A 27,384-nucleotide genomic window follows, 5' to 3' on the forward strand; every position below is an offset into this window, starting at 1 on the left:
TAGGAAGAGACTTGAAAGATTAAATTAGGGCGCAATGAAATTAATTATGGTTCTCGATTATACCAAGGAGACTAATTGGCTAAATATTTATTTTTTCTGCCCAGTTTTGAATAAGGTTGGTTACATAACAGCAATAACAGATATCCGGTAGGATAAGCGGGAATGTTGTGCTGTTTACAGTGCAGAAAAGAGCAATGGGGGGGGGGTTTGATCATTCTGGCTCATACCGTTGCTCATATTACTGTTTGTAGCGCCTGCGTTGCCAATAAATTAGGATTAAAAGCCAAGGTTTTATTTCATTACTGTTAATAATTTACTGTGTAATCTGAGGCCGAATTAAAAACAAAAAATGAAGATTGTTCCTCCATAACTCAGAATACAAGATGTACCTGCTGCTTGTGCTGCTGCTGGGATCCGCAGGTGAGACCGTTACAGGCTCTGCTTTACATCTGGCTTTCCTTTGTAGTCCGTCTGGGACACTAACGTTAGGAAGATGTTTGGACTCAATTAGTTGCTGCTTTTTATTCCACTTATTCTTTCTCTGCATTGTCGCATTGAGGCATATGGGAGCTGCCCTGTTGCTTGCAAAGGCTAAAGGCATTATTCATGTATATCATGTATATAACACAGGTGTTTGCACCCATGGGGTCCTCAGTTAGATGATTTTTTTGGTCAAATGAAAGGTTGTGAGGGAAAAGAATCCAAGAATCCAAAGATCCAAGTCAAATATGGAAATATCAGCTGGAATACCTGTCTCCCAGCAGCACTTGGTACAGTCCTTGTGAAGTTTAAAAGGCCCAAAAGTGGCCAAGAGATGTCTAGTGTAGAAAGGACAGACACTGAGAAGCTGCTGAATGTCTATGGTCCTATAAGAAGTAGAAATATCCAAAATGCCCTCGGAGAGCCCAGTACCCTGCTTAATGAGAGAGTGAAGCTGCATGGAGTTTTTAGCAGCTGTTGGTTAATGAGGCTTACATGCCCACAAGAGTGTGGGGTATTCCATTTAATCCTACCCTTCTACCCTCCATTGGTTAAGGTGGCCATACACACTAGAATTATGATCTTTCCCACAACCATTGGTCGTAGGAAAGATCGTTTGCCCACTCTGGGAAGATCTGAATTATCAGATATGCAGGTAAAAACAAAGGAGTTTTTTTTACTCCTATGATTCTGCATTAACGTTACAATGTTTGGGCACCTTGAAAGGCACCCAATCAGAATTTTAAGTCCTGCCTGCTTGATAAGGTAGCCAAGGTTTTTTACCAATATTGGTCTCCTAATTTCCCACCATACACACTCATTATCGTACAATAATATTGGTGCGTGTAAGGCTGCCTCCATTTTAAAGGAAAAGGAAAGGCATTTTATTGGCAACAGATTAGTCACAATAGTGCGAACTAGATGTATTTATTCTGCAGAAAGCTTTACCATACCTAAATAAACAGTCCTAGAAGCTCCCTCTTGTTTAAGATAGCAGCTGCCATTTTAGCTTGGTCTCAGTAACTTCCATGCTGTAACACTGACTGCTGGTAGCTCAGAATACAGCAGAAAGGGGAGGGGGAGAGAGCAGAGAAGGCAAGGGGAGAGAGCAGAAGTGAGAGGGAGAGAGCAGAAGGGAGGGGTGGAGAGCAAAAGGGAGAGGGAGAGAGCAGAAGGGAGGGGTGGAGAGCAGAAGGGAGAGGGAGAGAGCAGAAGGGAGGGGTGGAGAGCAGAAGGGAGAGGGAGAGAGCAGAAGGGAGAGGGAGAGAGCAGAAGTGAGGGGTGGAGAGCAGAAGGGAGAGGGAGAGAGCAGAAGGGAGAGGGAGAGAGCAGAAGGGAGGGGTGGAGAGCAGAAAGGAGAGGGAGAGAGCAGAAGGGAGGGGTGGAGAGCAGAAGGGAGAGGGAGAGAGCAGAAGGGAGGGGTGGAGAGCAGAAGGGAGAGGGAGAGAGCAGAAGGGAGGGGTGGAGAGCAGAAGGGAGAGGGAGAGAGCAGAAGGGAGAGGGAGAGAGTAGAAGGGAGGGGTGGAGAGCAGAAGGGAGAGGGAGAGAGCAGAAGGGAGAGGGAGAGAGCAGAAGGGAGGGGTGGAGAGCAGAAGGGAGAGGGAGAGAGCAGAAGGGAGGGGTGGAGAGCAGAAAGGAGAGGGAGAGAGCAGAAGGGAGGGGTGGAGAGCAGAAGTGAGAGGGAGAGAGCAGAAGGGAGGGGTGGAGAGCAGAAGTGAGAGGGAGAGAGCAGAAGGGAGGGGTGGAGAGCAGAAGGGAGATGGAGAGAGCAGAAGGGAGGGGTGGAGAGCAGAAGGGAGAGGGAGAGAGCAGAAGGGAGAGGGAGAGAGCAGAAGGGAGGGGTGGAGAGCAGAAGGGAGAGGGAGAGAGCAGAAGGGAGAGGGAGAGAGCAGAAGGGAGGGGTGGAGAGCAGAAAGGAGAGGGAGAGAGCAGAAGGGAGGGGTGGAGAGCAGAAGGGAGAGGGAGAGAGCAGAAGGGAGGGGTGGAGAGCAGAAGGGAGAGGGAGAGAGCAGAAGGGAGGGGTGGAGAGCAGAAGGAAGGGGTGGAGAGCAGAAGGGAGAGGGAGAGAGCAGAAGGGAGGGGTGGAGAGCAGAAGGGAGAGGGAGAGAGCAGAAGGGAGGGGTGGAGAGCAGAAGGGAGAGGGAGAGAGCAGAAGGGAGGGGTGGAGAGCAGAAGGGAGGGGTGGAGAGCAGAAGGGAGAGGGAGAGAGCAAAAGGGAGGGGTGGAGAGCAGAAGGGAGGGGTGGAGAGCAGAAGGGAGGGGTGGAGAGCAGAAGGGAGAGAGCAGAAGGGAGGGGTGGAGAGCAGAAGGGAGGGGTGGAGAGCAGAAGGGAGGGGGAGAGAGCAGAAGGGAGAGGGAGAGAGCAGAAGGGAGGGGTGGAGAGCAGACGGGAGAGGGAGAGAGCAGAAGGGAGAGGGAGAGAGCAGAAGGGAGGGGTGGAGAGCAGAAGGGAGAGGGAGAGAGCAGAAGGGAGGGGTGGAGAGCAGAAGGGAGGGGTGGAGAGCAGAAGGGAGAGGGTGAGAGCAGATGGGAGGGGTGGAGAGCAGAAGGGAGAGGGAGAGAGCAGAAGGGAGAGGGAGAGAGCAGAAGGGAGGGGTGGAGAGCAGAAGGGAGAGGGAGAGAGCAGAAGGGAGGGGTGGAGAGCAGAAGGGAGGGGTGGAGAGCAGAAGGGAGAGGGAGAGAGCAGAAGGGAGGGGTGGAGAGCAGAAGGGAGGGGTGGAGAGCAGAAGGGAGAGGGAGAGAGCAGATGGGAGGGGTGGAGAGCAGAAAGGAGAGGGAGAGAGCAGAAGGGAGGGGTGGAGAGCAGAAGGGAGGGGTGGAGAGCAGAAGGGAGGGGTGGAGAGCAGAAGGGAGAGGGAGAGAGCAGATGGGAGGGGTGGAGAGCAGAAAGGAGAGGGAGAGAGCAGAAGGGAGGGGGAGAGAGCAGAAGGGAGAGGGAGAGAGCAGAAGGGAGGGTTGGAGAGCAGAAGGGAGGGGTGGAGAGCAGAAGGGAGGGGTGGAGAGCAGAAGGGAGGGGTGGAGAGCAGAAGGGAGGGGTGGAGAGCAGAAGGGAGAGGGAGAGAGCAGAAGGGAGGGGTGGAGAGCAGAAGGGAGGGGTGGAGAGCAGAAGGGAGAGGGTGAGAGCAGATGGGAGGGGTGGAGAGCAGAAGGGAGAGGGAGAGAGCAGAAGGGAGAGGGAGAGAGCAGAAGGGAGGGGTGGAGAGCAGAAGGGAGAGGGAGAGAGCAGAAGGGAGGGGTGGAGAGCAGAAGGGAGGGGTGGAGAGCAGAAGGGAGAGGGAGAGAGCAGAAGGGAGGGGTGGAGAGCAGAAGGGAGGGGTGGAGAGCAGAAGGGAGAGGGAGAGAGCAGATGGGAGGGGTGGAGAGCAGAAAGGAGAGGGAGAGAGCAGAAGGGAGGGGTGGAGAGCAGAAGGGAGGGGTGGAGAGCAGAAGGGAGAGGGAGAGAGCAGAAGGGAGGGGTGGAGAGCAGAAGGGAGGGGTGGAGAGCAGAAGGGAGGGGTGGAGAGCAGAAGGGAGAGGGAGAGAGCAGATGGGAGGGGTGGAGAGCAGAAAGGAGAGGGAGAGAGCAGAAGGGAGGGGGAGAGAGCAGAAGGGAGAGGGAGAGAGCAGAAGGGAGGGGTGGAGAGCAGAAGGGAGGGGTGGAGAGCAGAAGGGAGGGGTGGAGAGCAGAAGGGAGGGGTGGAGAGCAGAAGGGAGGGGTGGAGAGCAGAAGGGAGAGGGAGAGAGCAGATGGGAGGGGTGGAGAGCAGAAAGGAGAGGGAGAGAGCAGAAGGGAGGGGTGGAGAGCAGAAGGGAGGGGTGGAGAGCAGAAGGGAGAGGGAGAGAGCAGAAGGGAGGGGTGGAGAGCAGAAGGGAGGGGTGGAGAGCAGAAGGGAGAGGGAGAGAGCAGATGGGAGGGGTGGAGAGCAGAAAGGAGAGGGAGAGAGCAGAAGGGAGGGGTGGAGAGCAGAAGGGAGGGGTGGAGAGCAGAAGGGAGAGGGAGAGAGCAGATGGGAGGGGGAGAGAGGAATAAACTGAGCAGACTCGTGTCATACCCTGAAGGATTTTTCTGAGAGAAGGAAGTCTGACACAGAAGATGATTTATATATAAAGGAAACAAATGTGGTGTTTCTTTTCACTGAGGACTCAGAGCAGCAGTTCTGTTTATGGCTGTATTTACATAGACCTTTCTGAAAAAACTTACTTAGTTTTTCCCTTTCCTTCTCTTTTAAGACACAATAATATAACAGTAATTCACAGTTTTTTCTTTATATTACTGCCAGCACTAACTGCTCTGTAACCCCAAACAAAAGGAAGTGGCTTTATAAAATGTTCTGTACTGCCAACAAATCAGTTTGGATTTCATTAAATACTGTACTTCTTTAGTCTCAGTATATTCTAATCAACTGTCGATGGGACCCTATCTACTACATCTGCTGGATATGTAATACAGTAACTCTGTCATGGTAGCGACACTAGAGGCCAGATTTACTAACTTATATTTTCACGAATCGTACTTTTTGCCGCTACAAAGTGTATATTTCGATAATTACTCAAAAACATAATTTTTTTTGTCATTTATCAAGTGTAAAAAAAACATGAAAAAAATATGAAACTTAGCCCAATAAAAGCTAGCTAGGTGATGTAGAAGCCAATGGGAGACGTTCTAGGCATATTGTAACAATCTTTATTTAACTTTATTTATTTGAGAGGTTTTTGTGAGTTTTTTTTTATTTGTAAGCACTAAAAATTCTTACGAAAATGAGGGCTTCGAGGTTTCTATATTCTTATTTGGATTGTTTTGTGCTTTTTGTGCTTTTTTTTTAGTGATGAGCAGATCTGTCCTGTTTCACTTCGCCATAAAATTTGTGAAGCGGCGAAAAATTAGCGAAATGCATTTGTCGCCCACATCTATTTTTTGTCGGCGCCACTATGGTCCATTTTGACACGACAGTGCGACAAATTTTTTCTCGCCGAATTTTCACAGCAGTTTGGCAAAACCAATGGCGAAATGTGGAAATTCACTGCGAATCCATGCCTGGCGAAAAAATTTGCGCATCACTATTTTTTTTCTGGTTGATCTTTTTATATTACGCTGTTTTAATAAATTACTTAGCATTTGTGATTTTAGTGAAAATTCATTTTTTTTGTGGTTTCATAAACCTCTAAAACCACTAAAATCAGAATGCTGATAATTCTGCCCTTATGGATAATTCATCTATATTCAAAATCACCTTTTTCTTGTGATTTGTACAAAATTGCAGCCAAAACATGTTATTCTAATTCTAAATATATACAAAATCACATTTTTTTTAAAAAAAAAAAATCAAATTTTTGGGATTTATCAAATTAAAAACTTTACCACCTAAAACCTGAGGTTTTACAGAAGTCAGTGCACCATTCATTCAATGTGGAAAAAACTCAAGAATCTGATTTTTCCATTACTTTATGTTCTGTAGAGGTCTAATTGAATTTTGATTTTTTCTTTAATTTTTTAATTAATTTTAGACCAAAAATGGCCAACAAAACAACCATCCCATAAGATTATAAGACTAGGGACACACTAAAATTAGTTTTTTTCTGGCCTTGAAAGTCGTATATACTCGACATTGTTATAAATTTGATGTAAACTCAAACATTGCTGTATTTATATAATGTCACGATAATGCTTGAATTGTTCATATGAAAATTTCAAGTTTACATTTGAATTTCTGATTTGTTAGAGTTGAAAGTATTGCTAAAACTCAAAATATTCGAGTTTAAACGAGTTTTCTATGAATCCTCTTTATTTTTCCCAAACAGGAAGTGCTCCAGCAGCCATTTTAGGAGCATTGGCTATCAGTCTTGGAAAATAAATAAAAGTATGTTCAATAAATATATTTAAGTTTCACTAGAAACTGGGTGAAACAGAAAACAATGATGGGATTAACTTCCCCTTGAAAATGTGTGGAATTCAAAACAATGTTGGGAATAACTTCCCTATGAAACTGAGTGAAATAGAAAACAATGATGGGATTAACTTCCCCTTGAAAATGTGTGGAATTCAAAACAATGTTGGGATTAACTTCCCTATGAAACTGGGTGAAATAGAAAACAATGTTGGGAATAACTTCCCTATGAAACTGGGTGAAATAGAAAACAATGTTGGGAATAACTTCCCTATGAAACTGGGTGAAATAGAAAACAATGTTGGGAATAACTTCCCTATGAAACTGAGTGAAATAGAAAACAATGATGGGATTAACTTCCCCTTGAAAATGTGTGGAATTCAAAACAATGTTGGGAATAACTTCCCTATGAAACTGGGTGAAATAGAAAACAATGTTGGGAATAACTTCCCCTTGAAAGTGTGTGAAATAGAAAACAATGATGGGATTAACTTCCCCTTGAAAATGTGTGGAATTCAAAACAATGTTGGGAATAACTTCCCTATGAAACTGAGTGAAATAGAAAACAATGATGGGATTAACTTCCCCTTGAAAATGTGTGGAATTCAAAACAATGTTGGGATTAACTTCCCTATGAAACTGGGTGAAATAGAAAACAATGTTGGGAATAACTTCCCTATGAAACTGGGTGAAATAGAAAACAATGTTGGGAATAACTTCCCTATGAAACTGGGTGAAATAGAAAACAATGTTGGGAATAACTTCCCTATGAAACTGAGTGAAATAGAAAACAATGATGGGATTAACTTCCCCTTGAAAATGTGTGGAATTCAAAACAATGTTGGGAATAACTTCCCTATGAAACTGGGTGAAATAGAAAACAATGTTGGGAATAACTTCCCCTTGAAAGTGTGTGAAATAGAAAACAATGATGGGATTAACTTCCCCTTGAAAATGTGTGGAATTCAAAACAATGTTGGGAATAACTTCCCCTTGAAAGTGTGTGAAATAGAAAACAATGATGGGATTAACTTCCCCTTGAAAATGTGTGGAATTCAAAACAATGTTGGGATTAACTTCCCTATGAAACTGGGTGAAATAGAAAACAATGTTGGGAATAACTTCCCTATGAAACTGGGTGAAATAGAAAACAATGATGGGATTAACTTCCCCTTGAAAATGTGTGGAATTCAAAACAATGTTGGGAATATCTTCCCTATGAAACTGGGTGAAATAGAAAACAATGTTGGGAATAACTTCCCCTTGAAAGTGTGTGAAATAGAAAACAATGATGGGATTAACTTCCCCTTGAAAATGTGTGGAATTCAAAACAATGTTGGGAATAACTTCCCCTTGAAAGTGTGTGAAATAGAAAACAATGATGGGATTAACTTCCCCTTGAAAATGTGTGGAATTCAAAACAATGTTGGGATTAACTTCCCTATGAAACTGGGTGAAATAGAAAACAATGTTGGGAATAACTTCCCTATGAAACTGGGTGAAATAGAAAACAATGATGGGATTAACTTCCCCTTGAAAATGTGTGGAATTCAAAACAATGTTGGGATTAACTTCCCTATGAAACTGGGTGAAATAGAAAACAATGTTGGGAATAACTTCCCTATGAAACTGGGTGAAATAGAAAACAATGATGGGATTAACTTCCCCTTGAAAATGTGTGGAATTCAAAACAATGTTGGGAATATCTTCCCTATGAAACTGGGTGAAATAGAAAACAATGTTGGGAATAACTTCCCTATGAAACTGGGTGAAATAGAAAACAATGTTGGGAATAACTTCCCTATGAAACTGGGTGAAATAGAAAACAATGTTGGGAATAACTTCCCTATGAAAGTGTGTGAAATAGAAAACAATGATGGGATTAACTTCCCCTTGAAAATGTGTGGAATTCAAAACAATGTTGGGATTAACTTCCCTATGAAACTGGGTGAAATAGAAAACAATGTTGGGAATAACTTCCCTATGAAACTGGGTGAAATAGAAAACAATGATGGGATTAACTTCCCCTTGAAAATGTGTGGAATTCAAAACAATGTTGGGAATATCTTCCCTATGAAACTGGGTGAAATAGAAAACAATGTTGGGAATAACTTCCCTATGAAACTGAGTGAAATAGAAAACAATGATGGGATTAACTTCCCCTTGAAAATGTGTGGAATTCAAAACAATGTTGGGAATAACTTCCCTATGAAACTGGGTGAAATAGAAAACAATGTTGGGAATAACTTCCCTATGAAACTGGGTGAAATAGAAAACAATGTTGGGAATAACTTCCCTATGAAACTGAGTGAAATAGAAAACAATGATGGGATTAACTTCCCCTTGAAAATGTGTGGAATTCAAAACAATGTTGGGAATAACTTCCCTATGAAACTGGGTGAAATAGAAAACAATGTTGGGAATAACTTCCCCTTGAAAGTGTGTGAAATAGAAAACAATGATGGGATTAACTTCCCCTTGAAAATGTGTGGAATTCAAAACAATGTTGGGAATAACTTCCCCTTGAAAGTGTGTGAAATAGAAAACAATGATGGGATTAACTTCCCCTTGAAAATGTGTGGAATTCAAAACAATGTTGGGATTAACTTCCCTATGAAACTGGGTGAAATAGAAAACAATGTTGGGAATAACTTCCCCTTGAAAATGTGTGGAATTCAAAACAATGTTGGGAATAACTTCCCTATGAAACTGGGTGAAATAGAAAACAATGTTGGGAATAACTTCCCTATGAAACTGAGTGAAATAGAAAACAATGTTGGGAATAACTTCCCTATGAAACTGGGTGAAATAGAAAACAATGTTGGGAATAACTTCCCTATGAAACTGGGTGAAATAGAAAACAATGTTGGGAATAACTTCCCTATGAAACTGGGTGAAATAGAAAACAATGATGGGATTAACTTCCCCTTGAAAATGTGTGGAATTCAAAACAATGTTGGGAATAACTTCCCTATGAAACTGGGTGAAATAGAAAACAATGTTGGGAATAACTTCCCTATGAAACTGGGTGAAATAGAAAACAATGTTGGGAATAACTTCCCTATGAAACTGAGTGAAATAGAAAACAATGATGGGATTAACTTCCCCTTGAAAATGTGTGGAATTCAAAACAATGTTGGGAATAACTTCCCTATGAAACTGGGTGAAATAGAAAACAATGTTGGGAATAACTTCCCTATGAAACTGGGTGAAATAGAAAACAATGATGGGATTAACTTCCCCTTGAAAACGTGTGAAATTGAAAATATCAAAGACAGGCTGTCACTGACTATTCTATTCCCTGACTATTCTAAGCCTCCATAGGGCTCAATGGTACTCGACAGATCAAACCTGTCAAATGTTTTTTTTACAAAAAAAAGTTAACTAAACATTAATAAATCACAAATTATGGGAGATTTTTTTTTCGAAAAACTCGAATTTTGGGGGGGAACAATAATGAAAAAATTGAGTAATGGATAAATCTCGAAATTATCTAGAAGTAAGGAAAAAATCCGACTTTATCTCATAATTACTTAGTAAATGGGCCCCCAAATCTAGGCAGGCAAAAAAGTAAATATAAAATATAAAACTTGGTGCTTTCAAAATGCAAAGAAACCCACCAAATTTAATTTTTTTTAAAAAAAACAGTCCCATGGAAAAACATGTGAAACAGCAATTTTTTGGAAACGTGCAGTTTTGGACTCATCTAAATGATGTTCCGTTACCTGTTCTAGCTCAGACCCAGGCCTTTCATCGGATCATTGGAGGGGAAGAATGCGTTCCCCACTCACAGCCATGGCAAGTTGCGCTGTATTATTTTAGCGACTTTATCTGCGGAGGAGTCTTAATAAATAAATGGTGGGTGCTGACAGCTGCTCACTGCAATCAGTCGTAAGTATTTATTTTGGCACAAATAATTCTCACTTACATTAAATATGTCAATTTTCAAATCTGACAGCAATGAAGGGTATGGGCACAGCTCACAGTTCTTATGGCCATGTAACCATGTAAGACCCCAAGAGCAGCCCCCAAATGATAAGTAACAAAAAAGTCACAATATTGCATCCACTTTGTTTTCAAAATGTGGGAGGAAACCAGCACAGGTATAGGGAGAACATACAAATGCTTTGCAGATAATGCCCTAAATGGAACCAAACTCACAAACCAAACAAGGCTACTCAGTGAGCCATAATCCTGCAAGTTTATATACACAGAAAAGTATAAATGGTATTAAGTGGAACAGATACATGATATTATCCTTGGCTGATCAGTATCTGAATAAGGTATATCAAACTGCATGGCATATAGACACTAACTATATTCAGGTATAAGATTACTTGGCACTGGAATCAAAGCATTCTCTAAATCTCTAGATAGGACAAAAGCATTATCTCACAGACTGAGGTTGATGCAAAATGGTGGGGTTGAGATATTGGTAATGATATTATGGGGGTTTGAGGGTAACAAGAAGAGGAGCTTTTGATCAGATCATGTTGTAATCAGAAGTCTTCCCAACCAACAGCAGAACCACTCAGTATAGATATATCAGATATTCTATTCAAATGCTAACCCATGCTTTCAGATGCAAATACCTTGGCCTAATCTTCCTAGCTTTAAGCCACTGATCTACAATGAATGATACAAGAAGAACCTCAAATTTAGAGACAAACAAAACTATTTTGTTTGTTTTCAGATCTATGAATCCTAATAGGAAAAATAACTGATGTCCTTCCTAGGAATTGTAATTGATGATTATCTTCACTGATATACAGGAACCTTCAAGTTCTACTAGGAGCTCATAACAGAACCAAACCTACAGGACACAAGCAATACACTTACGCTGCAAAGATATGTCCTCATGAGGAATTTGATTGGAGTACATATAATAATGACATCATGCTGCTCAAACTGGCATCACAAGCCGACATTAATACCCGGGTGGCACCTATCCCATTAGCCAGTTACCTGGTGGCAGACAATACCGAGTGCCTTGCTTCAGGATGGGGGAGCACCACAAGCCCTCAAGGTACCTGAATTTTATATTTCAAAGTATTAAATGTGGAGTGCAATGTTTCCCCCCTGATTATAGCAAAAAAGCCATATTGTCTTCCCCTTAGACTTCTATATATTATCCCTTTTTGTTAATTTTTTAAGATGCCCCAAATGACTCCATCAAGTCACAGAGATCTTTCTTTAGCCACAATTTCCCAGGAATTATACATGATCGAGGCAGAACAGCAGCCGGGGGGGGGGGAATTACTTTTGCTAGGGGGTTACTTACCCCGAAACTTTACAACATTTTTATATTTTCCCCTTCTATACTCCTCATTTTCATTGGTGTTTTCATTATTTAGCCTATCTGCAATTTAGTATGGAATTATTAACAAGTTGGAAAGGCAGTTTGATGCTCCCTCTTAATACAACTGATGGGCAAACAGTGACTCAAACGGGAGAGAAGAACAAGACAACCATGATTTTATTCACAGAAAGTCTTTGATTTTGTTTTTTTGCCCTTTAGAGACCTACCCAGACAACCTAAAGTGTGTAAATATTACTACCGTGAGTAACAGTGTCTGCCAGGCCTGCTACCCGAGTGATATTATAACCGACAACATGCTGTGCGCTGGCAATATGGCCGGAGGGGAAGACACTTGTGTGGTGAGAGGAATCTACTTAACTAGAATCATATTGTAATATCATTACTATATATACCATATGCCTTCCAACAAATCCCATAATATGACCATTATCTGAATGCAAGAAAAGAAAGACTGTGTTGTAAGAAACGGGCAGGAAAGTGAGTGTTGATTATTAATATTTATCAGGTTATAGTTCCAAATATTGCATTAATTTCCAATGATACAGCAATAGGTATTACAGCTTCTGATTCCTCCTTTCAGGGAGACTCGGGGGGGCCGCTGGTCTGCAATGGAGAGCTCCATGGAATCACTTCTTGGGGGGATTATGTTTGTGGTTGCCCAAATAAACCCGGGATATTTGCCAAAGTGTTCAATTACCTCAACTGGATCAGTGACATCATACAGAATGAATCCCCCTGCCGTGTAGTTGGATAATTCCTCTGCATTAACCCCCTCCTTTACTAATACAGATATCTCAAACAACAACCAGTTTCTGAGTTTTTTTCTTCTATATATATATAGTTGTAAAATAAACAGGTAAATACCGGCTGCTTGTACAGGCTTTACTGCCAGCCCATTGGCTTCTGTATGGAAACATACCAGTAGGTCTCTTGGTTCTATAAATAAACTGATCAGTCTCATATTGATATAATGAGGCCCTGCAGTTGGCCAATGGAGTCTAGAATCTACATAGGTTTCCATGTGATAAGATTGTTGATCCAAGGCCTAAATGGTTGATGTATGTATGTATGTATGTATAACTTTATTTATAAAGTGCCACAAGGGTACGCAGCGCTGTACAATCTTACAATATACACAATTACACACAGGGAGGGCAAGTGTTATAATAAATACAATAAATAAGTATAAATACACAGGGAGTAAGTGCCATGAGGTATGAGACACAGTAGGAAGGAGGTCCCTGCCCCGTAGAGCTTACAGTCTAAGTGAGCCACTCTGTGCCCTCCCATGTGACCTGGTCAATCAATGTTAATATGTTATTGAAAAAGGTCACAGATAGTGATGAGCGAATCTGTCCCGTTTCGCTTCACCATAAAATTCGCGAAATGGCAAGAAAATTCATGAAAAATTCATGAAACGCATTTGTTGTACAATTTTTTTGTCGCCCGCGTCTATTTTTTGTCGCCCGTGCTTTTATAGCACGACTGCACCAAATGTTGACGCCACCGCACCTATTTCGACGTGACTGCGCCCAATTTGACGCAACCACGCCCTTTTGTTGACGTGACCACACCCAATTTGACGCGCAACAAAAAAACTATTTCGGCGCAACAAATTTTTCTGTGGTGGCGAATTTTCACTGAAGTTTCGCAAAACAATTCGTCAATGGCAAAATGTGGAAATTCACTGCAAATCCATGTCTGGTGAAAAAATTCGCTCATCACTAGTCACAGAACAGAAGGGTATAGCCTTAACTATATAATAAAGAATATTATTATTTAACACTAATGTCTCTTAGACACAAATGATTGTTCATACATTTCCCTTTGGTGGAACTTTCATGCTTTCCGCTTGAGTTTGGCGCTTGGGAAAAGACTGGGCGGCGTTACCTTCCCTGGGACACATTTCAGAATAACCAAGGTATGAAGGAACGTGACTAATTAGTCTGAGGTGCCTGGCATCCCAATGGATAGAGAGTCTGAGTATAAGTAACATAGTAACATAGTAAGTTAGGTTGAAAAAAGACATACGTCCATCACGTTCAACCATAATGCCTATATATAACCTGCCTAACTGCTAGTTGCCCCAGAGGAAGGAAAAAACCCCATCTGAAGCCTCTCTAATTTGCCCCAGAGGGGAAACAATTCCTTCCTGACTCCAAGATGGCAATCGGACCAGTCCCTGGGGCAACTATAGCATTCCTGAGCTTCTAATTCATTTCCACTTCCACTGATACAATGAGCAGAACAAACACCCTATAATATCCCCGTACCTGGTGTATGTTTCCCACTCGCCCACGGATACGGGCACAGCTGGGCTGATCTCTAACCCTGGGAAATGAGCAGGTGATGGGGAGACCTGGCCGCTCCCTAGGGCTTTATATACAACAATACATTTGTATTTGCAATGCTGTACTTCAGTTTAAGATAGAAAGGCAAATGCTTACAATTGGATATCTAATGATATCTACACCTGGTAGTAAGTGGTTAATAAGTATGAGTGCTTAGGTCATTTGTATAATCTTAGCAGGAGTGGGGTTATGTAATAAAAGGCACTAAGTTTGCCCAGGAGCAGTAACCCATAGCAACCAATCAGCAGGTAGAAGCTGTTTAAAAGCAAACATCTTATTACAAATGCAAGAGCAGTGACCAATGAGAATGCTGATTCCCAGCACTGTGTCAGGCCCCTTGCTGGTACCTTACATATAGAGATAATGATGGCATTTTTCCCGTCATTATATGGCACAGGAATCAGACATGGGGATAAAGGGACAGACTTGTTCAGTGCTGGGAAACTGTGCTTATTGCTCCCAACTCCAATTGCAGGAACAGAGAACAGGGAGCCGGATTTACTCACATCAGCTGGGATTCTCATTGGGGGATTTCTTGCATTTTAATGCAGTTTGATTGGGCAATATTGCTTTAAGAATACAACCCTGATGTTGCTGGACTACAGCTCCCAGCATGCCTCACCCTTCATTATATGTTACATTATTCTGGGATTTGTAGTCCGGCAACAGCTGAGTAAGGTTTGGTTGAGCCGCGCTGTGCAGCAGGGTTTAGTTCCCCTTTAGTAAACAGGAGTAACAGAGAAACAGAAATAACTCCATGTTTCCTGGTGCTTGTGTGATAACAAACATGATATTCTGCTTATATTTAAGGGATCCTATACCTGTATTGTTTACAGTGGCGAATTAAAATGGGAATTGAAGGGATGTGATCATTCCCACCCGTCCTGTTTCCCGTGTTTATAACTGAATTAGGATTTAAAGTCAAGGTTTTATTCCTTCACTGTTAATAATTTACTGTCTAATCTCTGGTGCAGAATAAAAAAAAAATGTTCCTCCGTCCCCTGATATCCAACATGTACCTGCTGCTTGTGCTGCCGCTGCTGCTGCTGCTGCGGGGGTCTGAAGGTGAGACACTTACAGGTCCTGATTTTCATTGGCTGCTCTTCTATATTCCACTTTCATCAGTAAATACCCATCATGCATCTGGGGTAGGTAACATCTCTGTTCCTGCAATTGGAGTTGGGAGCAATAAGCACAGTTTCCCAGCACTGAACAAGTCTGTCCCTTTATCCCCATGTCTGATTCCTGTGCCATATAATGAGGGGAAAAATGCCATCATTATCTCTATATGTAAGGTACCAGCAAGGGGCCTGACACAGGGAATCAGCATTCTCATTGGTCACTTCTCTTGCACTTACAGTCACATTGTTGCTCAGTAGAATTCTCATTGGGGAATTTCCTTGCATCTATAATTAGGTTTTTTGGCAACTTCTATAGCAAAACCAGGGGGCGCCGTGGGACAGGGTTATGGTTGGGTTTACAGCCCAATTAAATATCTAACTAGCCATCTGTGTGTGTGTGTTTGTTCACTATTCATAAAGACTCATCTTCATGCTGTTCTGTTACCTGTTCTAGCTCAGACCCATCGGATCATTGGAGGGGAAGAATGCGTTCCCCACTCACAGCCATGGCAAGTTGCGCTGTATTATTTTAGCGACTTTATCTGCGGAGGAGTCTTAATAAATGAATGGTGGGTTCTGACGGCTGCTCACTGCAATCAGTCGTAAGTATAAGAGCTTCTGCACAAATCATTCTTAATTATAACAAGTCCATTGGTCCTATAGGGAGGTGATGCAGTGGAGATTTTTGTGCATCATCCAATCGCTGACTTTGAAAGAAAGTTTGTTGGACTCCATTAAGTGATAACAACGTGGTCTTCTCGATCCTAGAGAAGATACAGCTTAAGGTCTTTTAGACATAGAATAGCCTCAGATGAACCCCAATATAGCATCTGATATAACATATCCATGTGTATTAAAAATCTCACAGCAAGGTACTTAGGTACTAAAACATACATGTTTTTGCATGGTCATGAGTGGGAGCAAAGCTCAATCTCACAGACTGAGGTTTATGAGAAATGGGTGGGATTGAGATATTGGTGGGGATTAGCATTATGGAGGTTTGAGGGTGACAAGTTGGGGGGCCTCAGGCCAGATCATATTGTAATCATAAGTTGTAATGTGTAGAAGTGAGTCCTTCAGGTGAGTACTGGTTATCATGGCCAACAATAACTAGACAGGTCCTGTAAATGAGAGGCTGAAGTACAGGAGCAAGATGGACAAGCAGGAATAAGACAGAGCCAGGGACAGGCAGGAGTAGGATGGAGCAGGCAAAGTGTCTGAAGCAGGAACAGGACTGGAGCAGGAACTGAACCATAAAGGTCTACAGCAGGAACAGGACTAGAGCAGGAACAGGACTAGAGCAGAACATGAGCAGGAGCAGGATTAGAGCAGAACATGAGCAGGAACAGGACTAGAGCAGAACATGAGCAGGAGCAGGACTAGAGCAGAACATGAGCAGGAACAGGACTGGAGCAGAAACAGAACCATAAAGGTCTACAGCAGGAACAGGGCTGGAATAGAAACAGGACTAGAGCAGGACTCGAGCAGGAACAGAACCAGACAGGGATGGAACAGGACAAGGACTAGGAAGGGAACAAGAGCCAGGGTTGTGCCACAGCACTCAAGCTCTCAGAGGCCAATAATCAGGCAAAGGAAGTGAAGTTGGAACTGGGTCAATATAAGGCAGAGGCAGTCCCAATTGGCTGACCATATCTGACCTATGAGGCTGCTAAAACATATTGGAAAAGCCAGTTGAAAACAAGAAAGTAATAGTGAAAGATATAAACTTATCAGCTGGCCCAGTGATTAAGGAGAACAAACAATAACCTGGAGGTTTAAGGTTCAGTTCCCCGCAGAGCCCTACATCTTCCCAACCATCAGCAGAGCCGCTCAGCAATACACCCATAAATGCTAATGGTCTGTCCTTTCAAACACGTATTCCTTAGCCCAGTGCAAAAGTAACTGTATGTTCTTTCTAGCAGTGCTAATCCATCATTTTCTTTTCTGCTATACAGGAACCTTCAAGTTCTACTAGGAGCTCATAACAGAACCAGCCCTACAGGAGACGAGCAATACACTTACGCTGCAAAGATATGTCCTCATCAGGACTTTGAACCTGTTACATATGACAATGACATCATGCTGCTCAAACTGGCATCAGAAGCCGACATTAATACCTGGGTGGCACCTATCCCATTAGCCAGTTACCTGGTGGATGACAATAGCGAGTGCCTTGCTTCGGGATGGGGGAGCACCACAAGCCCTGAAGGTACTTGAAATTTTATTGCTAGATTATATTTTGGGTTGACTTCTTTAAGCCACTCCTTTGTTGCTAAGGTAATTAGCACCATAGCAACCAGGTAACTGCTGAAATACCAAACTGGAGTTCAAAAAGTGAAACTAATTCAAAAACCCCAAAGAATAAAAAATGAAGACCAATTGCAAACTGTCTCTACATCATACTGAAAGTGAACTCAAAGGTGAACAACCCCTTTAAGGTGGCTTTAGATGAATGATTTTGTTCACAGAAAGTTTTTTTTTTTGCCCCCTAGAGACCTACCCAGGCGAGCTACAGTGTGTAAATATTACTACAGTGAGTAACAGCGACTGCCAAGACTACTACCCGAGAGATACCATAACCGACAACATGCTGTGCGCTGGGGATGTGGCCGGAGGGAAAGACACTTGTGGGGTGAGAGAATTCTACTGGAATCAGATGCAATATCATTACTAGATACCCCATATGCCTTGCAACAAATCCCATAAAATACCCATTACAAGCTCAGACAGACTGTGTAGTAAGACTAACTAATAGGACTAACCAAGGTAATGTGTATTACAGCATTTGTTTCTCATTTCATACAGGGAGACTCGGGGGGGCCGCTGGTCTGCAATGAAGAGCTTCATGGAATCACATCTTGGGGGGATTTGGTCTGTGGTTCCCCAGATAAACCCGGGGTGTTCGCCAAAGTGTCCAATTACATCGACTGGATCAGTGACGTCATGGAGAATGAAGCCCCCTGCTATGTAGTTGGATAATTCCTCTGCACTTGGGCTTTATTTTATTAAAGCGTTAACCCCCTCCTTTACTAATACAGATATCTCAAACAACAACCAGTTTCTGAGTTTAATTTTTTCATTTATATACAGTACATACATGTGTGCCGATGGCACCCAGCTCTATCTGTCTACTCCACCTCTCTCCTCCTGTCCTTTCCCAAGGTACAGACTGCCTATCCTCCATCTCCTCATGGATGTCACAATGATCTGTGCTTAGATACAATGCCCAAGTGTGCCACCATGCACCAACAGCCCTGGGAGCAGATAAATGCACACATTAGAACTGCTTTCAGCTAACCTATTGTTTCTCCTACTCCCATGTAACTGGAGGAGTCCCAAGCCGGACTTGGATTTCTTACTATTGAGTGCTATTCTGATACCTACTGGGAGCTGCTATCTTGCTCCCTTCCCATTGTTCTGCTGATTGGCTGCTGGGGGTGAGGGGGGGGATATCACTCCAACTTGCAGCGCAGCAGTAAAGTGTGCCTGAGTCTGAGCTTTCAGCCAGCGCTACACATTAGAACTGCTTTCAGCTAACCTATTGTTTCTCCTACTCCCATGTAACTGGAGGAGTCCCAAGCCGGACTTGGATTTCTTACTATTGAGTGCTATTCTGATACCTACTGGGAGCTGCTATCTTGCTCCCTTCCCATTGCTTGAAAATCAATTGAAATTTGACCTCCCTACAGTAATGGTTGAAAATAATTAGTCTAAACTTTATAACTTTAATACATTGTATTAACTTAGTTTCATATTGGACGAGCTTGCCTCCAAAAGGATCCCTTATAAATAAAAATGATTTCCATATAGAAATATATTCTTCTAAATGCCTTGCCATGTCTCACAACATGTGACCCTGTGACTGTAACAAATACATAATACTGTCCCTGTGTCATGGAACATTTCAACGTTGTGTGGCCTCAACAGCCTGAGAAAGAAGCAGATGGTGAAATGTTTTCTTTTGATTCGTCGCTGCAAGGTTTGAGTTCCGTGCAGTCGTTACTTATTAGGAGGATATGGATTCCTATCTCCAGCACGTGGACTTCTTCTACAAGAAACACAATGTTTTCTATACAACTGTAGTCCCATAAGGAGATTAAAACCCATAATCTAAACCTCAAGCCACCGATGGTAGACATGTTCTGGTGGAAGGGTGGTCTTCACAGTACGGGGGTCTTGGGTTTTTCTTCTGACCAAGACTGTGCTTGTAGGTTTTCTCTGATTGGTTCACACTAGTGATGAGCGAATCTGTTCCGTTTTGCTTCGGCGAAAAATTCGCAAATCTTTCAAAAGATTAACGAAACAGTGATAATGCCGCGCGTAAAAAAAACGTTGTTGCCGGCAACTATTCTTTTGACGCCGTGACTATTATTTTGATGCCGCAACTATTTATTTTGACGCGCGACTATTATTTGGCGCCGCAACTATTTATTTTGACGCCGTGACTATTCTTTGATGCTGCGACTATTTATGTTGACGCTGCAGCTATTTATTTTGACGCCGCGACTATTTATTTGACGCTGCAACTATTTATTTGACGCTGCAACTATTCTTTGATGCTGCAACGATTTATTCTGTCGCCACGACTATTTATTCTGACGCCACGACTATTTATTTTGACGCCGTGACAATTCTTTTGCCGCCCGCGACAATTTTTGGATGAGGAGCGAATTTGTCTGCTACAAATTTTTTCATCCGTTTCGTGAAACAATCCACCAATGGCGAAACACGGAAATTTGCTGCGAATCCATGCCTGGCAAAATATTTCATCCGTCACTAGTTCCCACAGACAGAAAATACATTGGTAAGGTCCATGTAAGGCAGTGGTCTTCAACCTCCCTAATGCCGCGACCCTTTAGTATAGATCCTCATGTTGTGGTGACCCCCAACCATAAAATAATTCCTAAGACCATCGGAAATATGTGTTTTCCAATGGTCTTAGGTGACCCCTGTCGACCAAAGGGGTCCCGACCCACAGGTTGAGAACCACTGAATAAGAAATACCCAATAAAAAAAGACCACCAGCTCTTTCCAATATGATAGCTGAGTGATCGGTATGGACGGTTGACATCCTGAAATAAAAAACAATTTCTGCTGCATAAAACCAGTGAGGGCTATAAATACATTATGATATAGAACATAAAGAGACAGCACAAGTAGCCACCCAAGAGAAAAAAACAATATGGCTGAATTACAGATGTACGTGTTGAGTTGCCATTGCCAAAAGCAACCAATCAGATCTTGACTTTCATTTTGTTTCATTGGGTTGGAAAATCAACTCCAGTTTTTGATATACCCCATGCTAAGTAAGAGGCATTAGTACTTTTTGGGTTCAAACCCACATGTTTGAGGTTCAACATTTGGTCAAGGGCTTCTTTAGCTCATAACAAAGTTACAAACAGTAATTCAGCCAATGTTTTAACACTATCTAGTACAGCAAATAGGTAATTACCCCAACCCAGACACTGCTCTGAGCCCCCTAGTGGGCAGCACAGCAGTTTGGAAACGCCACATGTTTTTCCTTGGGAAAGTTTCCCGTGGCGGCGGCGGCTTCCTTTCCAGTACATCGCACTTTTTTTCCACCTGTAAGGTCATTGTTTGTCTCTGTATATAGAGTTATATATAGACCTAAAACTGATAACCAAGATACGGAGTGATGGAAGTACATTTTGCCTTATATGTGTGGATTTCTGAGCACAACTTGTTAATCATTTACTCTTACTGCAGCCCATGAAATGAAAAGCCTAATGTAGTCCCCATCCAGCCTCCAGAGAACGTATCTTCCAACATGTTCATCTTATTTGTATCAGCTCTCTTGGGAACAGCCGGTGAGTAGAACTATTTCATGAAGAACATTGCACCATTCTCAGGTTCTAAGGCTTCTTAGAGTGGTGAATGGCTATAACCAGGCTGCAAATACCATTAGGTATTCCAGAAAGAAATACTGAACATATGGAAGCTGTGGCTTATTACAAACATTTTTTGTATTTATCAATATGGATCACTTAACTCAACTCAATGAAACCATGTCTAGATGGGAAATTAAGGGCCAACTAAGGAGACCAACCTTAATGACAAACAGGATAAGATTTGGGTGTATGGATATTTTGGGCTTTCCATGGCCCAGTTTGGTTGAAATGGAAATGATGGCCATATTGGACGATAAGCCTCTACTCTCTATGCTATAGAGGTGAGTTAAACATCTCTGATCACTTGTGTGTAGACCAGGGGTCCCCAACCTTTCCTACTCGAGAGCCACAGTCAAATGTAAAAAGACTTGGAGAGCAACACAAGCACCATAAAAGTTCATGGAGGAGCCAAATAAGGGTTGTGATTGGCTATTAGGGGCCTCTATGCACCCTATCAGCTTACAGGGGCTTTATTTGGTAGGAAATCTTGTTTTTATTCAACCAAAACTTGCCGCCAAGTCAGGAATTCAAAAATAACTCCCTGGTTTGGGGGCACTGAGAGCAACATCCAAGGGGTTGGGGAGCAACTTGTTGCCCCCGAGCCACTGGATTCAGTCAATGGATTTTTTTGCTTTTTTTGCAAGGCTACAACTCTCAGCTGGAACAAGTCATTACCAGATGGTCAATTACCAATGCAGATGCATGACTATAACACATATACCAAAAAACCCCTGAGAATAAGGTATTGACCCTTGGCTTTTTCTTCTAGTTCAGGCGCGCTACTATGATCGAATCATTGGGGGCACAGAATGTCGCCCTAACTCCCAACCGTGGCACTGTTCCCTTTATTACTTTGACCAACATGTATGCGGTGGAGTCCTAATAGATGAGAACTGGGTTCTGACTGCAGCCCACTGCCAGTTATCGTGAGTAGATTAATGTAACAATAATGGGGGGAAATGTGGAAATTCACGAAATCAACAGTTCTCAACCTGTGGGTCGGGGTTGGGGACCCTTTTACAGGGGGGTCACCACAACATGGGGAATTGTATTAAAGGGTCACGGCATTAAGAAGGTTGAGGACCACTGCACTAAATGAATACATTGAAGATAAATACATTTATACATTTTACATTTTCTGGTTTGGGGACCTTCTGTGTATCCCATGTAGATACCCACTGATAACAAAGTGTGCCAAAATAGTGTAATAAAGTTTTAATAAGAAATAAATAAAATCCCAAATGGGATACTCACAAACAGAGATTCATATGAGCATTGAATAAAAAGTCCTGGAAGCTTCTGAGATCCTCTACGCGTTTCAGGGTACACAATGCTTTATATTCTTTTTTTTCTAGGAGTCTTCAGGTTCGTCTCGGGGAGCATAACCTGGCTGTTTACGAGGGAAAGGAGCAGTTCTCATATGCTGAAAAAATGTGCCCTCATAGTGGCTTTAATCCAATAACATTTGACAATGACATTATGCTGCTTAAGCTGGTCTCACCAGTCACAATCAATGACTACGTCCAGACTATTCCCTTGGGCTGCCCAACTGTGGGTGATGGAGAGACCTGCCTTGTCTCTGGCTGGGGAACTACCACAAGTCCTGAAGGTAACATGCAGTGTTTCTCAGACGAAAGTAATAACTCTATAATATTTCTCTTTAACTAGTATTTTTTAAGACTTTTTAGGGTACAAGTCCCCATTTGTGTTCCAACAGTTGCTCAGGGTTCCCGTTGGCTTGTAACTCATGGAGAAACTGTATATTTGTATGGATCAGTAGCTCTGCAACAGTTACAGGAGTATCAAAGACCTACAATGAGTACTGACCACACCAATGTCTGAATGGGGTATACAGGAGCCACTGGAGAACCTGAAATCAAGGGCCCCCCTTATCTACATTCTTCCATAAAATAAACAGAAGGCACAGGAGTTGTGGTGGCAGGACCTACTGGGATTTTACTAGGTACATCGGTGGGCCAGTCTTAAGGTGGCCATACACGTGAAGATCCGCTCGCTTGGCGAGGTCCCACCTATGGGTGGGCGAAATCGGGGAAAATGTAGTTTAATTCGATCATTTGTCCCTGGGGCGAAACGATTGAATTATATTGGCGGCAATGGGGCAGTCGGTTCAGGGACCGCATCAACGAGCCGATGCAATACCCGATCCGACTAAATCTTTTAACCTGCCCGAGCGATATCTGCCCAATTTAAGGCCAGATATCGGTCGGGCAGGCCCCTCGGTTCTGCCCCTACAAGGGCCGATAAGCTACCGAATCAGTCCAAGGGGCCGATATTGGCAGCTACAATCGGCCCATGTATGACCACCTTTACCCTAAAACTGGCCTTACCACTGTGCATAAACATATATCAAGAGTAAATACGTCCCAAATCTCAGCCTAATGAGCCTTCAGAGTGGTCCACAGTTTGGGAACTTCTACTTTGCAGAATGTTTACAAACATCCTTTTTCTTTGTGGCACCTAAAGGTCCCCATTAGTGATGAGCGAATCTGTTCCGTTTCGCTTCGCCGAAAAATTCGCGAATCTTTAAAAAGATCCGCGAAATGGCGAAAAATTCGCGACACGGCGAAAATGTCATGCGACAAAAAAAATTTGTCGCCCGCAGCTATTATTTTGTCGCGCGGCTATTGTTTCGTCGCACGCGGCTATTATTTTGTCGCGCGGCTATTGTTTCGTCGCCCGCGGCTATTATTTCATCGCGCGGCTATTGTTTCGTCGCACGCGGCTATTACTTTGTCGCGCGGCTATTGTTTCGTCGCACGCGGCTATTATTTCGTCGCGCGGCTATTCTTTTGACGCCCGCGACAATTCTTTTTTGACGCCGGCGACAATTTTTGGACGTGTGGCGAATTTTTCCGCGAATCCATGCCTGGCGAATTATTTCGCCCATCACTAGTCCCCATACATGGGCCGATTGTAGCTGCCGATATTGGTCCCTTGGACAGATTCGGCAGCTTATCGGCCTGTGTAGGGGCAGAAACGACGGCCATACCCGACTGATATCTGGCCTGAAATTGGCCAGATATCGATCGGGCAGGTTAAAAGATTTAGTCGGATCGGGGACCACATCGGCTCATTGATGCGGTCCCCGAACCGACTGCCCCACTGCCGGCCTTAGAATTTGATGGTTTGGCCCCAGGGCCAAACGATCAAATTAGCCTACATTTCCCAATATCGCCCACCCGTAGGTGGGAATATCGGGAGAAGATCTGTTATCGGATCTCCAGGCTTTAAACTTCTGCCTTGGAAAACCTTGACCCTTTAGGTTCTCCTGGCCTCATAACGTTCATGTAACATCTATTATTTAGAGACGTGAAGGGTAAATATTAATTCTAGAATACACTGATATATAAATGATGACTGTAGCTAGAGATCCCGAGAGTGGGAAACATTGTTCTAGAACACTAACGTCCAGCTTTTGACTAGTTCTATTGTTCCCATCTCCAGAAACCTTTCCTGATGAACTACAATGTGTGGAAGTACAGACTGTTTCCCAGGATTATTGCCAAGGGGCATTCCCAACGGATGAGATTACTGACAACATGCTGTGCGCTGGGGTCATGGAAGGAGGAAAGGATTCATGTCAGGTGAGAATACAACGTGTGACCCACATTATAAGCTGAAGAAAGGTCTACGACGTTCAAACGACCCTGCTGTGATGCTCTATGACTCAAGAAACAACAACGTACTATCAGCATGTAGTGGTGCTGTATATCATTGAATTGAGAGCTATCGGCACAGTATATGTTGCCTCAATCTCTGCTGATGTTGCCAGTGATATATCCCTTGGGTGCCCCAGCATCGGGGCAGATACAGGTACATCTGATGATTCTGGCCAACTTGGTCACCCATGAGTGACCACAAAAGCAATGAGTCCTGTCCCACTTGGCTAAAGGTCCCCATACACGGGCCGATTCTAGCTGTCGATATTGGTCCCTACCGACGGGCCTGCCCGACCGATATCTGGCCTGAAATTGGCCAGATATTGATAGGCCAGGTTTAAAAATGTAGTCAGATTGGGGACCGCATGGGCTCATTGATGCAGTCCCCGAAACGGCTGCACCTATACCCGTCGTTCTAATTTGTTCATTTGGCCCCAGGGCCCAACTGTGTTGGGTTGGGTGGCTGTTTAGCAAGTGAGGGAATACAGGGTTATGGTCCGATTGCCATCTTGGAGTCAGGAAGGAATTTTTTCCCCTCTGGGGCAAATTAGAGAGGCTTCAGAAGGGGTTTTTGCCTTCCTCTGGGGCAACTAGCAGTTAGGCAGGTTATATATAGGCATTATGGTTGAACTTGATTGACGTGTGTCTTTTTTCAACCCAACTTACTATGTTACTATAGTCACATGTACATGCTTTCTTTTACTTTCAGGGCGACTCTGGAGGACCATTGGTGTGCAACTCTATGGTTCACGGCATAACATCTTGGGGAAATACCCCATGTGGGGTTGCCAACAAACCAGGGATATATACAAAAATCTGCAACTACATAGCCTGGATCCAAGACACAATAGCGGCGGGAGACTGCTGATCCCAACCGACTGTATTCTGTGCCCAGATTAATGCCCCCCCCCATCTGCCAAGTTTTAAATTAAGAATTATTTCACCCCTTATTTTCTGGAGAAACCAAAAATTTGCGAAATTCTGCATTTCCCCATTTTTTCACGAAACGGCTGCAAAAATTTGCCCCAACAAAAATTTGTCAAGATCCAAATGTATTGGGGTATATACTGTATATATATATATATACCAACGCATATGATCATATTGGAATCTTACCCATGTACAGTAACTGAGTAATCACATGACCTGGGACATTCGTATCTATGGGATTTTGTGTTTCTAAGAATAAAATGCAACATTTGAGTCAACTGCGTGAAATTTTGTTAATATCCCAAATTTCTCCAAGCCTCTAAACAGTCTCTTCAAAGTCACCTTTTCACTCAAGCCTTTAACCTAAACCCTCAGAAATGAGATTACCCACTGAGCCCCCCTAATCCTCCCTCAAACACTCACTAACCACTGGTTTTCACCTCTCACTCCACACTGACTGTCACTTTACACACCAACATGAACTCCAACCCCATGCTAGTTACCCTGACCTTATGTCTCACCCCTCCCTTTTAGAATGTAAGCTCTTGCGAGCAGGCCCCTCCCCCTAGTGTCTCTGATCCTCATCCAATGTAACTGCAAACCATTTTTGTGAATTGTTTATATGTACATGTTAACTGTTCTGTCTTTTGTACCCCTCTATTCTTTAAAGCGCTGCGTAAATTGATGGCGCTATATAAATAATAATAATAATTTTTGGTTTGATAGTTTTATGTAGAAATACAAAGTCCCCTTTGCAAATATGTGGAGGATGATTTATCAATATTAGAGATCAAGGGAGAAAAACATGAATAAAAAAAACACAGACAAAAACATAATCAACTTTTCACTGTTTCTTTCTCAATCGTTAGTTTATTTTAGAAAGCGCCCAAACTGGATCGTTGAGTCTGTGGGTTTTTTCTTGCCCCCCCCAGGCATCGCATTGTTTCATTCACTTTCCAGTAGATGGCGCCATAATGTCATGTATAAAAGGCTGGCTATTTTTAGTGGTAAGTGAGCTTGAGAAAAGGCCAGATGTAGGCCTGAAACGTCACTTTATGCAAAAGCCATGTACAGGTATGGGACCCCTTATCCAGAAACCTGTCATCCAGAAAGATCCAATTTACGGAAAGCCTGTCTCCCATAGACTCCATTATAAGCAAATAATTTAACATTTTAAAACTGATTTCCTTTTTCTCTGTAATAATAAAACAGTACCTGTACTTGATCCCAACTAAGATATAATTACCCCTTATTGGGGGCAGAACAGCCCTATTGGGTTTATTTAATGGTTAAATGATTCCCTTTTCTCTGTAATAATAAAACAGTACCTGTACTTGATCCCAACTAAGATATAATTACCCCTTATTGGGGCAGAACAGCCCTATTGGGTTTATTTAATGGTTAAATGATTCCCTTTTCTCTGTAATAATAAAACAGTACCTGTACTTGATCCCAACTAAGATATAATTACCCCTTATTGGGGCAGAACAGCCCTATTGGGTTTATTTAATGGTTAAATGATTCCCTTTTCTCTGTAATAATAAAACAGTACCTGTACTTGATCCCAACTAAGATATAATTACCCCTTATTGGGGGCAGAACAGCCCTATTGGGTTTATTTAATGGTTAAATGATTCCCTTTTCTCTGTAATAATAAAACAGTACCTGTACTTGATCCCAACTAAGATATAATTACCCCTTATTGGGGCAGAACAGCCCTATTGGGTTT

The 27,384-nt window shown here is 42.9% G+C and overlaps 3 protein-coding genes across 3 annotated transcripts; all 3 read left to right on the forward strand.

Moving 5' to 3' along the window:
- The first annotated feature begins 383 nt into the window (after positions 1 to 383).
- Positions 384 to 12,469, forward strand: LOC100487533 (trypsin). Its single transcript, XM_031906465.1, has 5 exons — positions 384 to 420; positions 10,079 to 10,235; positions 11,117 to 11,370; positions 11,863 to 12,002; positions 12,245 to 12,469. The coding sequence occupies exons 1-5, from the start codon at positions 384 to 386 to the stop codon at positions 12,416 to 12,418; spliced, it is 762 nt and encodes a 253-aa protein (XP_031762325.1). The 3' UTR covers positions 12,419 to 12,469.
- Positions 12,470 to 15,028: 2,559 nt separating this feature from the next.
- Positions 15,029 to 18,188, forward strand: LOC100485347 (trypsin). Its single transcript, XM_002941020.3, has 5 exons — positions 15,029 to 15,080; positions 15,591 to 15,738; positions 17,092 to 17,345; positions 17,629 to 17,768; positions 17,942 to 18,188. Exons 1-5 carry the CDS (start codon positions 15,029 to 15,031, stop codon positions 18,113 to 18,115), a joined length of 768 nt encoding a protein of 255 aa, XP_002941066.3. The 3' UTR covers positions 18,116 to 18,188.
- Positions 18,189 to 20,891: 2,703 nt separating this feature from the next.
- LOC100485189 (trypsin) lies at positions 20,892 to 25,770 on the forward strand. The gene is made up of 5 exons (XM_002941019.4): positions 20,892 to 20,964; positions 21,815 to 21,971; positions 22,401 to 22,654; positions 24,511 to 24,650; positions 25,435 to 25,770. The coding sequence occupies exons 1-5, from the start codon at positions 20,925 to 20,927 to the stop codon at positions 25,591 to 25,593; spliced, it is 750 nt and encodes a 249-aa protein (XP_002941065.2). The 5' UTR covers positions 20,892 to 20,924; the 3' UTR covers positions 25,594 to 25,770.
- Positions 25,771 to 27,384: the final 1,614 nt, after the last annotated feature.

The sequence above is a fragment of the Xenopus tropicalis genome, chromosome 7, assembly GCF_000004195.4.
Source record: "Xenopus tropicalis strain Nigerian chromosome 7, UCB_Xtro_10.0, whole genome shotgun sequence".
NCBI lineage: Eukaryota > Metazoa > Chordata > Amphibia > Anura > Pipidae > Xenopus > Xenopus tropicalis.

Bases quoted from the DNA above. Each gene is read 5' to 3' on its own strand.
- LOC100487533 (XM_031906465.1), top strand. From the start codon at position 384: ATGTACCTGCTGCTTGTGCTGCTGCTGGGATCCGCAG. The intron at 11,371-11,862 runs GTACCTGAATTT...TTTGCCCTTTAG, and splicing joins GAGCACCACAAGCCCTCAAG to AGACCTACCCAGACAACCTA. The intron at 12,003-12,244 runs GTGAGAGGAATC...TCCTCCTTTCAG, and splicing joins GAGGGGAAGACACTTGTGTG to GGAGACTCGGGGGGGCCGCT.
- LOC100485347 (XM_002941020.3), top strand. From the start codon at position 15,029: ATGTACCTGCTGCTTGTGCTGCCGCTGCTGCTGCTGCTGCGGGGGTCT. The intron at 15,081-15,590 runs GTGAGACACTTA...TACCTGTTCTAG, and splicing joins GCTGCTGCGGGGGTCTGAAG to CTCAGACCCATCGGATCATT. The intron at 15,739-17,091 runs GTAAGTATAAGA...TCTGCTATACAG, and splicing joins GCTGCTCACTGCAATCAGTC to GAACCTTCAAGTTCTACTAG.
- LOC100485189 (XM_002941019.4), top strand. From the start codon at position 20,925: ATGTTCATCTTATTTGTATCAGCTCTCTTGGGAACAGCCG. The intron at 20,965-21,814 runs GTGAGTAGAACT...TTTTTCTTCTAG, and splicing joins AGCTCTCTTGGGAACAGCCG to TTCAGGCGCGCTACTATGAT. The intron at 22,655-24,510 runs GTAACATGCAGT...TCCCATCTCCAG, and splicing joins AACTACCACAAGTCCTGAAG to AAACCTTTCCTGATGAACTA.